Source organism: Metopolophium dirhodum, chromosome 7, assembly GCF_019925205.1.
Source record: "Metopolophium dirhodum isolate CAU chromosome 7, ASM1992520v1, whole genome shotgun sequence".
Taxonomy (NCBI): domain Eukaryota; kingdom Metazoa; phylum Arthropoda; class Insecta; order Hemiptera; family Aphididae; genus Metopolophium; species Metopolophium dirhodum.
In genome coordinates this window covers 5,724,687-5,739,124 of record NC_083566.1, presented here as the reverse complement: position 1 = coordinate 5,739,124, position 14,438 = coordinate 5,724,687, and the positions used below count along the sequence as shown (strand labels likewise).

The window sequence follows — 14,438 nt, the reverse complement described above, 5'->3', positions numbered from 1 at the left end:
CATTTTTTTATAAATATTTAAAGTTTACATTTTTTTAAACTTAGATAAATAAAACTATTTCAGTTGTTTATAGTATAATTAAAAAAAAAATAAAAAACATTATTTGTAGGTAGAGATTAAAAAGTTTTCACCATTACGTAAATTAATATTTCCTATGGTATACAATGCAATAGTTTTAAAGTATTTAGATTAATAGATTTTAATATCAGCTAGTAATATTATCATATAATAATTATTAGTTATTACTATTACGTATATAATATAATAGTATCTGATATTATGTTTTTAACTTAAACTAATTCAACCTGTTATATTACTTATATAGAAATTAATAAATAACATCAATATAAATATATAATATAATATCCTAAAAAATATGTAGGCTGACAGAACGGCTCTGCTCAAAATAATTGTTCGTCATACAATGATTTATCATTGAATTCAAATTTAATCCATTTCGTGTCTTACTTTGAAATACACTACACCTACTGAACGGCAAAGTGACTTACACGGTTTTTAAACATTGTTATTCGACACAATATTTCATTTGTATATTTTCTTAGGCCTCAATTGTATACTTTAACCTATTTTAATTTCCAACTAGATAGGATCATATATAAAAGGCTTTCACTTTAAAATGTTTTAAATCAAGCCATAATTAATTTGATGTTTGTTATACACCATTATAATGATTGAATTAGTGCATGTGTTATACTTAGGAATATAAAATATATGTAATATATTATTATGTATATACTTTTCATCAATGTAATTTTCGTTTAGTTTCTATAATAATATTAAGTGAATTTGATTCCGCGACTAAAATGGAATTATTCGGACATCATATTCTACTATTATATTTTCAAAGAACACCGTAGTTTCTAGTTAATCTTGCTTTTGCAACGGCAATTAATAAGTCACAGGGACAAACATTCGATAGAGTTTGTATTTTATTACAGCCAATTATATGTCGCAGCATGTAGGGTTAGTTATTTTAATGGGTTCATTCTGGACTTAGGGGAAAGGAGTATTTAGCTAATGATGATGGAGTGAACTGAAAACATTGTATACACGGATGTTGTGCATCTCTAAAAAATTCATTGTTTTTCGGAGATAATCGATATAAAGTGGACTTTTTGGATTTCGATGAGGTTGGATAAGTACCTATTGTTCTAAAGAAAATAACTCAATATCCTTATGTTTGCCGTATTGACTACTAAATAATATTAGAATATAACGCAAAACAACGAATTTTGCTAAATATAGATGTATAATATTATGGTGTAGGTATGCAGTGGCGCACACAAAAGGTTGATGACCAGCAAATGAGGAATAATAATATTATAATAAAATACAAAAATATGAAATAATATAAATTATGTCATAATAAAAACATTAAAAAACACATTGATACGTGTGATACAGTATACCGGCGGTGATGATAGTGGTCGACGATGTCGGAGTGAGGTGTTGACAGTTGAGAACGGTCGTAGTTGAGTCCAGAGATCGACGATGATGGTGAAAATAAACCATAAACCACGTCACAAAGAATATAATATACAAACTCGGGTAAATTGACGAGCGACCGGAATCGGTACGATGAGCTCGCCAAAAACGTCAACGCAATACGAAAAACAAAACCAGCAAGATATAGTTACCACGACCGTGGTACTGCGACAATAACGACCCATGACAATCCAAAACCGGTACTGCGTCGACGTTTATAATATCGATGTGACGGTAATACGTTGCGCGTCGTCTAAACAACAATTATTTTATTATTGTAAAATTATAAATTGCCAACAATTTACTTGGAATCGTTGAAATCAATGAGAAAAAATAGTTTAAAATAAATTCCATTTTGAACTTGAAAAAATATTCAATTTTTTAATTTTCAATTTAAAATATTGTTTTATGCTCATTTAAATTTAATATATTTTATTATATATACACAAATCACAAAAATTAAATTATTTTTCTGGTTGAATTTTGGCTACTGACCACACAATTTGTATTATTGTTTCACGCGTTCAGAACACCCCTCCCTAATAAAGTGAAACTAATTTTAAGAAAATTGTAATTTTTAGATTTTTACCTTTACTTACACTATATGGTTAATCATTGTGATAAACTTCGTGATTCTACCTATACGAAAGGTGCCTTATAATATTGATGATTAGTGACCGAGTGAGTGAGTAACACAAATTCAAACCTTCAAAGTATCTCCTATTTAAATGGCCTTATATTATTTGAGATCAATAACATCATCATTCTAAGTTATTTTGACTTAATCAATGTTCCAAATTTTAAAATCCAAAGAAGACAGGAGGCAGAGATACGAGGGTGAGTTAGTACGTGTAAATCACTATACAATGATTTAAAAAAAATAGTGAACGTTCTGTAGATTTGATCCTTATAATATTATGATGTTTAAAAATGTATTTGTATTGCGTAAATTTAAATAAATTCTCCCCTGCCCCGAGCTTATTGATCATTTGTATGGATGCTCCGACGTAGAAGGTACATTTAATAACAACTTATAATTGATAAACTTATAATTGTAAATGTTTTCCATACAAAAATTAAATTTGTGTGTACACATTTCTGAAACAATTTAAAACTTTAAAACGTTTTATTAATTGCCTAATTTGTGGTAAGTAAAATTAATTCTAGTTAAGTATTTAGTAGCTATTATTAAAAACGGTTCAAAGTTAAATTCATTAAATATATAAATTTACATTTCAGTTTTTTAAAATCTATCATATTTAGTACATTATGATACATAATTCATACAACATTAGTCATAAATTTACATATTATTTTAAAAGCATTTCTATTTTAAAACATTTACGATATAATACCAATAATTAATTTTTTGTTTTAATATGCTATTTCATATCGAGTACAATTCATTTATTAACACAGGCAGTTAATATTTTAAGCATATTTTAGTAATATTAATTATTATAGCCATGATAGTATGAAACATTATTTATATAAATAATAATTGATCAAAAATACACAACTTTTTTTCTACTAATATTTTATTCATACATTGAACCATACTAATGGAAAATGAAAATAATTTTTTTTTTTATTGAACTTGAGCCCAGTGATTGGTCATCAGCTGCTGTAGGTGATTATGAACTGTGGTTGGTAAAGTTGGTACGGTAAGGTGTTCTTACGGTTGTTACGGTTGGTAAGCAAACACGTGTATGTGGTAAGGTTTTTACTACTTAGAACCCGGGTGGTCACCCATCCGGGAATTCGTAGCAGCGGGCGTTTCTTACTCTCAATCACATTGCTTGACTGATAGCAGCCAACGCGCCAAGCCAATCCACCGCAAATAATTGTAATGTTATGAACTATAGGTAATAGGTATTATATATTTATAAATAAATATAATGTCTTTAAATAAAACATATTTTTATAAAATTTTTGAATTTTGAATTTAACTCTAGCACTCATTTGGTCTACAGCATCAATCGCATTGCCATAATTTATCTAGTGAGACAGTATACTAGTGAGTACCGTCATACGTAGCGCGACCGCCTTGCAGTCGATAGTAAACTATTGTTTGTATTACTTAGACGATATTATTTATAATTATTATTTTTTATTATTATTTCCTACAATACCAGTAATCGGGGTATCATTCTCGTATACATTATATTTTACTTGTTTTGCTAACGTGTACAATCGTACAGAATAACTTATAATAAAAATAAAAAAAAACCATAAAATATTACAAAAAAACTGTGGTCACACATTTTACTTTCGTAGGCCCTAGGCACAGTGCCTATAGTGCCTATGCGCTAATACGGCCCTGGTTGTAGGTACGCGTCTGTTCAATATTAATGACAATAAGTAATTCATTAATGGACATAGTCACGTGTTTTTTGGTTGTTTCGAGAAAATATCCCACTGGAGAATACCCGCATATCCAAACACAAAATACAAAAGATTTTTTTCTGTTGTCCCCTATTCACTCGAACTTGACTTCTCTTAGATAGTTAGATTCATACAATATATAGGATACCCGGCAAAGTGAATGTATCCAAATACAACGTTGACAGCGAATGGGACGTACAACGTAGTGTTGTAATGACAACAAAATGTATGCCCAATAGAAAAAAATACTTTGTCTATGTACTTATTTGAGATGTGTATGTCATTCAAGACTAAAGCTCATAATTTAAAGCACAGATAATATTTACTTAGTTAAATGGGTCAAACATCTTCAGTAAAAAATATCATATTATTTTGTTTAAATATTTTAATTTTATAAAATAAGATTACTTTTTTTTCAGAAATGTAAGTAGTTATAATTAAAATAAATACCCGTGGATTGTTATCTAAGTTATTATATTATAAATCTCTCAAAAAATGCTAAAAAAAATAATGCAAATTTCGTAGAGAATAGCATAATATATATAAATATTATTTTCATATTGAATAGGTTACCTGACATTTATTTTGAAATGTAATTATGATTTACATTAAAATTCTAGACCTCCGAAGTACCTATTACTATCAGAATAACAAGATTAAGTTACGTCCTCGAGATTTTAGCAGCCACAATAAACTTTTATACTATGATATTATAACACTATATGGCAGCAAGAAAATCATCAGTATCTTCAAATATATCATCATATTGTGTTGTTATTATTATTACTAATAATTTATTAGTATCTATTATTTGGTACCTTCTTCGCAATGTACGCACCCAAATATAATTATTATGTTTGAAACAATTGTGATAAACTTGTAAACTAGTCAAAGCATCAACTTTTAAAAATCTCTGTATATAAAAATGGATAACTGTTTCCCTTGGTCATCGCATCACGCGTGAACAGCTGGACCGATTTTGCTAATTTTTTTTTTGTTGTGTTCGTAATTGTCAGGAGAAGGTTCTTATGTAACACAATTTTAGGAAAATCCACCGAAAAAGTAGAACATTTGGATGTCAAAAAATACAACAGTGGTGCCATTTGTCTAGAAAAAAATAAACTAAATAATACAAAATTTAGTTGCAGATTAAAATAATAATAGTGTATTGTATATTGCTTCCTATTGGTTACGGGTATGTTTGTTGATTTGTATTATTATTTTTTGTCAATATGTATATATCTTCTAACTATATAAATGTGAAATGAAAATCTTTGTACAGGGTAAACTCTGGCATTACTCATCAGATCTTCTTGATTTTTTTTTTTGAACGAAAGAGTATATTACGGAGAGAAGTTCTATGAGAGAAAATTTTGGGAAAATCCACTGGAAAAGTAGGAAACTGGATGTTAAAAATACAGTGACGCAATAGGTTATGTTAGGATTTTGTATTAATTGATTATATTAATCCACCATAGGTAGAATACGACAAACTTGGTATAACTTTGATACTTTAGAGTTAAATCATACACTTACGTACAAATAGCAAGGGGTCCGCGGTCTATCGCAGGTAGATTGCCTACCTGATAATATACTGCTTCGAATCAGAATTTTTACTGTGGGCAACGGAAAAGTTAAGATTAATTTTGAACACCATACACTGAATATTAAATAACGAATTGAACAAAGCTTGAGTCATATAGAGTTGATACATGTAACAGGAAACGAAGTTCACAGGTTCAGCTAGTAATGAATACATTTAAAAATATTTTTTAAGTTTTTTTTTTTTAGACACTAAAAGTACAATATTACGATGTATACGCATAAAGTTATGCAAAAGCAAATTATGATTTTATAACATGTTATGATTATATTATTGTATACAATAAAATATGAGTAGGGATAGAACTTAACCTGTGTGTGTGGATATAATATCAAGTCACATGCTACATAATATTATTATTCTGGATATGACACACAATTTTCATTATATGTACAAATATAATTGATTTTACTCTTTCTTGTTTTATATGTATTATTACTGTGACTCGTTTTACAATATAATATGCATTTTACCTATAACCACTGGACATAAATACCTACTGAGAACTTCCTATTCATATATTTGTAAATCAATATCGTGTGGCTTTCATCTATACCCACTACCGTGACCACTGTGCATAGAGGATCATGAAAACTGTTAATATTTATTTTGCTATTACTAAGTCCTAACAAATTTTAGACATTTGAACTGATATCCAAATTACGATGCTCATTAATGTTTTTTTTAATTGTTTATTATTATTATTCTTTAGAAAACAAAAAATATACGATCTACATAAAATATTCGCTCTTCCAATGGAAACATTATTATATTATGGTTCGAAAGAAAAAAAAAATGATTATAAATTGGCAATATTTTTGGTGTGAGAAGATTACCACGACTATACTTATTGATGGAACTCCAGTGGCTGTTATACAATAATGTATAGTACGATTAGATAACAATATAATATTTACTATTCGTTTTATCTTTACCAAACACCTAGTTAAGCATCGCATTTTAATCCGCCCGTAATGATTGTTTAGTTGATTCATTATCATGCGATTTATGATGTGAACTGATTAAACTTTTCCATTAGTTAGAAACTAAATTGTTTGTGGAAATGCTTTGGTGATTAGGCGTTCGGATCCACTTCATTGTCTAATATAACACATTAAATGGTTTAATCTACAGTCCACAATACAACTAGGATTTGAGGAGTTGTAACACTTAGTTGTTCTTTAAATCTCTGTTGCAAAGCAGTTCAAATGATCCTGCAGAACTATCTCTAAAAAAAATATTTGATTATATCAAATGAATTCATCTACTTGGATTGATAATTCACTATTTTAAACATAGATGTGTACTGATACAATTGTACAATGCTAACTTATTCAATTATCTCAACCTATTATTTATGAATCCAACTTTATTGAAATCGTCTGAAATCAAACGGTTTTTTTTTTATTCTGACAAGACCAATATATATATCAATTAATAAAAACATCGTTTTAAAAAAAAAAAAAAATAATTTAGTACTTACCTATCGAAAATATGTAAAAAATAAATTGGTAAAATGTATGTTTTATTGTTTTAGGCAATGGTTGTCTGGGATTATTGGCATAAATTCGGAATTCAGTATCTAATATTTACCATGACATCGATAAAAATGGTATTGGGTAAGTATTCCAGCAATTAAAAATTATTATAATTTTTTTGTTAATTGAACTAGTTATCTTAGACATATTTTCATACACAGTAGTATATAATTGATATGCAAATATTTTGGATCAATAACTTTATCTAACTAAAATTAATATTGTTTCATAAAGATAAGAATAATGTTTGATAAGATATTTTTGGTTGAATTATGAGCTATTTAGTGAATTTATAATACTACAATTTTACTATGGTTATTATTTTAACGACTATTGTAACTATTACTAACAAAACCAATATTATGTAATTTTTGCAAATTACATTACAAATATATTAAAATAAGTAAGTTTTTGACATTAATAAAAAAAAAGCAATTCTGTGAAGGCACAGGTCATAGAAGTGAAACTTCCGCTTTATCATTCAATACAATAATATAACTGTTGTAAAATTATATTTACAAATATTTACATTAGTAACGTCCAGTCAGGTTTACATTATATATTAAATAAAAAATAATAATACAAAATTATAAATAAACAATATTTTTAAATTGTCATTCAATACAATAATATAACTGTTATAATAATACTTATTGGTTGCCATTGTTTTCAAATTATTGTTATGGTAAATTGGTAACCGTTATAAATCGTGACGGATTTTCGTTTAATGGCTCGTGTCTCACGGCCTTGAAAATGTACTCCCGTTGCGCGTATAGAAGTTTCACTTCAAAAAATTTTTAATGTAACGTTTATTTGTGCACTTTCCGTGGAGCTAAAAACTTGAAATTTGAACCATAGTTTACTTATAATGGCCTATTGCCCTAATGTCCCCTTTCCCCCCTTTCAATATAGGTGTAATCTGTTGTTTCTCTAGATTGCTATGTTTCGACATAAATGAAAAATATATTGATGAAAATGAATAATAAATAAACCTCAATAGATCAGCACAAAATATCAGTTACCAAGTAACATGGAGTTTTATTATTTATTTAGAAATATGAGTCATCAAAATATCAAATGTTGAATTTTAAATTTTATTTTATTTTCTGTTACATTGACATTTCATTTGAGTTCTTATTGTTGTATTTCTCAATACTAGAGACTAAACTGTTATTTTCAGATTAATTTTAGTATGTATCTCTTGTACAAATTTGTACACTGAGTTTTACGAAGAAATAACTTTTTAAGTAACTTTGAAAGTATGTAAGATACAAAATTTTTATTTCCCATTTGAATAATGGGCTGAACAAATACGTACAAGCACACGGTATGCCGATATAATTAAGAAAAAAGTTTTAATAATCTGATGCATATATGTACGACATTTATTTATAATCAATAGTAATGAATTTTGCTTATTTAATTTGCTACCTACGTAATATTATTATATTGATGATAGCTATTTATACCATAAAAAGATTTTTTAGGAGCTTATACTTTGATAATTGTTTTTTTCCCCGTTAAAATATAATATACCAGCTAGTACCTACATATTAATATTGTAATGAATTTCAATTTTTCTTTATAAATTAGCTTTATTCATAAAATATTATCACAATATATTATATTAAGTAATTTATTTACAATTAATTAATAATGGTAAAAATAAACACAATAGACAAGAAATAAATCAAAGAAGTTAACGAACTGACGAGCGATTTATTATGCCTGATAAAATTATGAAATTGTTACTGTCGATGAACTTATTTCATTGGTTAGTTTTGTTCCATGATATCCGGACGATTATTACCTTCCTATGTATGTGCATCGAAGCTCTACTGTAAAAGTAAATCCACAGTTGGAGATACCTGATGATTTTGATTTATTAAAATATATGCAGGTCACGGGACCAATTCCGTTTGAGTCATAATATGCTATGTAGTACATTATGCACCTTTCGGTAATATACCTATCTATAGTTGAGTGACTGAAAGACCATAAATTATATACGACCGATCCTATAATATAGTTCCAGGAATGTGAGTTTGAAGCTAGACGACTGATTTGCTGGTTTGCATTTGAATGGAGTTTTGCATGAAAGCGTCTGTAAAATAGTTTAGCTGTTTCACTGATTAAAACGATTTTGCCGTCTGATTTTTGTAGGGATTTGTAGACAAACCAGAGCTAGTGCTCTGGTAATTAAACGTATGGTTTGGAAGAATGTACGTCAAATGGTCGTAGAAATTTGGTCGCGTAAATTTGGCCGTATGCCACATTGGTCACATACACACATTGATTGTGATTATGTACACATGTATGTACCTACAGATTTTTTTTATCGACAAGCTGCTAAATCACTACCTCGAGGGATTACAACAGAAATAAGAAATTGTTTTAAATGTCAAAGCACGTAGCCAACATTAAAATACTGATATATTTTGAATATGAGATAGTAAAGGCTGGAAGTATAATTTTCAGTTAGATAAGAATAGTCCTTATTAGTTTCAAATGATATACAATGCTTTGGCAAGGTATAACCTGGACAATTCTAGCACAATATATTGCTTGATTTCCAATGAATCAGTTCAGCTAGTGAGTGGGGTGGGTCGTGGTGTGGTTGTATCTATACTCAGAAATATTGTAATTTTATTTTATTCAAGCAATGAGAGAAAGAGAGACGTTTAACACGCTTATAGATAAAACATTTTTTAGTAAATAACATAATAATTGAAAAGTCTAATAAGCCTATACCTAAAGTGTATCCGAATGGTTTTATTGAGGTTTTCTAGGTTTAAGAATTGTAGCAATAACTTATGATTTCCAGGTTGTTGGAAAATAAGATAATTGTAGAACTAGGTAGGTATACATTTTAAATATGAGTAAAAATAATGATTGTTTTGTAAGTAGATTTTTAATTACTTTATCGGATTATGACCAAAAATTAATATTCATTTTTAGTACCAATATATTATATAACGACTCGTGTGGAGATTTGACCGGTACCTATTACAATAATAAATAGAAAAATAATAAATTCTCTAGTTTATACCCGACTAGTTAGTACCAGTTTTTAGCCAAATATTTTAGAGAAAACAAATCGCATAGAATACCTATATTATATTAATAATAAAATTACAATATTATTTCATATATATTTCCAACTATTATTACATATTATACAATGTATATAATATTGTATTCACTTATCTGAAAATATCGTAGAACGGTGTAAATAGGATCATCGTATAAATCGCTTAAAATGTATGTAGGTACCTAAATATTTGGTATTGTCCGAGTTGCGGTCGCAATAGACGAATTGCGGTCTTAATAATATTGAAGGTAAAATTAACGTCTTAATTGCGGTCAGTATCCGGTTATCGATTATCCGATGAGCTCTTATCCAATTTTCGATAATATACGATGTTGCCAAAATTTTGTAATTTATTATTTTCAAGGTCCATCTCAATGCCCCCCCTCCCCACTTTCGAAATTTGAACTTCTGACCACTCCAAACGTTTGTGCATCGTTTGTGCAGAAATGTGCACCAAGTCCAATCGTTTGTGCATAAAAACTGAAAGCTCTATCCCTAAAACAAAATGGGGGGCCATTGAAACGGTAGCCCCTCCCCCACATTGAATATTTGGATTTTTGAATGTGCCAAACGTTTGTGCATCGTTTGTGCAGAAATTTGCACCAGATCCCGACGTTTGTGCACAAAAACTCCCAGCGCTATCCAAAAAACAAAGTGAGGGGTATTAACACGAGGATCCCCCTTTTTTGAAATTTTAAATATTTGTCATATTAATAAATGTTGTTTACGTACCTAATAGGTTTAATAGAATTTTACTATTGCCATGTAAACGTATGACAAATAAAATCTTCAAATATTTTTAATTTATCAAGAAAGCATTATCTTGTTCTAATGTTTTTGATTTCAAAATTGTATGAATAAATACAGTTTTTTCTTTATGCATTTCTTTAATTTATATTTTATATTCAAAATTTGTATTTTGACCGTTTCATTTTTGTATTTAGCATAATAATATGTAACTATGTCAATATTTAAAACATAATAATTATTAATCATATTTTTTTACCGCAACTAGGATTTTTACCTATTTTGATATTTAACCTGTTTTGATCCCGACCGCAACTCGGATTTTTTTTTTTACCTGTTATAATCTCGACCGCAACTCGGTATCAACCAAATATTTTTCCAAATGTATTGTGCTTAGTTGTACTACCTACTTGAGTAATAATTTATATAATAAAATGTTTCAATTTTCTACAAAAATATTTTTTTTTAAATGACATCAAAAACGATTACCTATATTCTTTTTTTCGTTTAAAATTCTAACTTTGTAATCATTTGATCTTGAAACTATAAATTGTTCATGATACATATACATTTTTGAGATTTTAAGGTTTCTGTAAGAAAAATAAATTATAAGAACATTTTTTAAAATTATTATGCGTTTTAATTATGTGGCAGCATACAATTTGTTATTAACATTAACAGAAAAAATCTAAAAAATGTTTACAATTTTAAATATGTATGTAGAGCACATTAAAGTGGGCTTAAATATTTTGAATATTTTATTATGTCTAGAAAATGAAATGAAATAAAAATAGTTAAATACTTTAATTCTGTAAAGTTAATTCATGTGTGACATACAAGCGAAAAACAAAATCGAGATTGTAAAAACTGGAATCGTGTAAATATTCTCATTTTATGTACCTTTTATTTTTTTTTCTATCCCTAATATTTTGAAAGAAAACTGGGGAAATTTCTAATTTCCAGAAACACTACCTTTAAATGGACGACTGGAGCACATTTTCTACAGTGACATTTTTTCAAACAAAAATAAACACACATCACTATAAAACCATTAAAGTTCATCGTTCTTTCAGAATCCAATATTTCAGATTTTTTTCTGATAATTTTAATGGATATATTTTATATTATATTAAAATTGCTTCTTGACTTAGAAGATTTGTATTTAAAAGTTAAAGAATAATATAAAATAAGTTATTATTCATTAGGTATTTAATAATTTGCAGATTATTATTTAATTTAAGTAAGCTTGGTAAGTACATAAAACGGTTAGTTTTGACAATCACAGTAAGTTTGATTATTTAAAGAGAATATTTGAATATTAATAACTTTGGCTACAATTTATATTAAACGTTTAATAATATTGTTCTTGATCAAATTAACGATAAACATTATTTAGCCTTTAATAAAAATGTATTATTGTCCATAGTAAAATAACCAAAAACTGTAATTTGTTATACCAGAGTATTAGGAACAAATTATAAAATTAATATACATATATATATATATTCATACAAGTAATATTGTATTTGCAATGTAATATTATCTTATCTTCATGTCATATTTAATTTTTTTATGTTCTTTGGTAATACTTAGTGATTTATCAAAATATTGTCCTAAACGAAGTATTTTACATTAGTTATTGTTGAGTGAAAATTAAAACAAAAAAAACATTATATTGGTTATCCTATATTTTAGTATTAATATTATCATTTTTTTTTTTTGTCGCATTTTATGTATTATAATATCATGATATGTATACATATTTTGTTTGCATTCTAAACAAATAATTTGGTGTTATGTGTAGGTGTAGTTTTTTGTGCAAATAAAAAATTATAAATAATAAAAATGGACAGTTACATATGTATTTTGTGGGTAATTTACACTCTAAAGTCAGCTAAAATATAGTTTATAATACACACATATTGTACATATTAATGGCATGTTCAGTAGCATGTTCAGTAAGCAATCTACAATATAGAATTTCACTTCACAATGCAATTCTAAAGAATGTTTTTTTTGCGTATGGTCAATAAATATTTCAAACAGGAAATACAAAAATAACAATCAAATATAATTATGCATAAATCAAAACTAAAATTAACATGTACTCTTAAATAATACAAATATTTGGAATTTACATGTTTTCAAAATTAATTTAAAATCCAATCATTTTTTGTATTTTATTTTAGATTCTGAGCGGAGCGATAAATGTCTGGGTCTTACAACCATGTGTATAAATATTTTTTCTTTCTTGTGCCTTAATTACCACCTTTTCGTGTGGTATAATTGCTTCGTTATTCAACTTTGAGAGTGGTTTCTGGTAGAAAATCAGATCTTGTTGTACTTCGTGGCGTCAAGAGTAAAAATTATCACGAAAAATAAAATAAAAACAAATTATGGTAAAATAGAAATTGTACGCATAACTAGTTTTCGACAAAATCGAATTTGTTATTTTATTGTATTTTGAAAATGTCTTGTGAACATATTATTAAAATTATTTCGTTCCTATTTACCTAAATGTTAATATTTTTTTTAATTTAAATACCTTTGTTCTAAAAATTGAATAAATTATAAAATAGACATATTTAGGTTACATAAATATTTGTTCAAATTTTAACGGCATTGGACACTATTCAATTAATAACGATTTAACCCCAAACGATTTTTGTCATTTCAATGTAATTCAAAAAATAATAATTGTATAATCTTCAAACATTCCATTATAAATTATCATTTAAAATAAACAATGCTATTTTAAAAATACTTGGACTAATTTTATTTACACTAATAAATTATAAACATTTACAATAATTGTCAATTTCTTGATTTTAAATTTTTTTAAAGTGTAGTTTTGTTCAAGGCTTCGTCAAAAACCCGTCAACGCTTGTAATCGTATTCAATGATTTATCATTGAATTAAAATTTGACCATCCATTACAGTGACATACTCAATGATGAAGGATATTCGAAAACTACTAAATACTGCATAGCGAGTTCAGCGATATTTTTTATTCAGCTCGATTTCAATGTTTTAATATATAAATATTTTTTATATTAAAATACTTTAATATCATCATTAGTCATTAAAAATAAAATCATTTATGGTTCGATCGATACGGTTTTTTACCTATACAATATTGAGTACCTTGTTCGGAAGTTCTTATTGTATTTATATTGTTTTAATCGACTATTTAAAAACAAGTACAAATAAATATCTATAATTCAACGCTAATTTAGGCATGCCTAATATTATTTTTTTTTGCTATAGTACAATAATATTATATGGAAAGAACTTTTTTACACATTTAATTATATTTCGAAATATCACGGGAAAATAAATGTTAATTTTCTATTTTTTTTTTTTTTTTATTATTGTTTTTGAGTAATCTATACTAATAAATAAAGCTGTAGAGTTTGTTTGCTTGTTTGTTTGAACGCGCTTATTTCAGAAACTACTGGTTTGAATTGAAAAATTATTTTTTTTTTGGATAGTCCATTCATCGAGGAAGGCTTTAGCCCTATAGACTATATAACACCACGGTACGACAAATTAATAGAAGCCTGGTGAA

The 14,438-nt window shown here is 27.2% G+C and overlaps 1 protein-coding gene across 2 annotated transcripts in view; it reads left to right on the top strand.

Moving 5' to 3' along the window:
- The window catches only part of LOC132948909 (limbic system-associated membrane protein-like), a 248,434-nt gene that overhangs the window by 82,228 nt on the left and 151,768 nt on the right, over window positions 1–14,438 (top strand). For both annotated transcript variants that reach the window (XM_061019600.1, XM_061019599.1), the window contains one exon: window positions 7,032–7,113. In XM_061019600.1, the coding sequence (XP_060875583.1) occupies window positions 7,035–7,113 (79 nt within the window). In that variant the 5' untranslated portion in view covers window positions 7,032–7,034. The remainder of the gene's footprint in view (window positions 1–7,031; window positions 7,114–14,438) is intronic.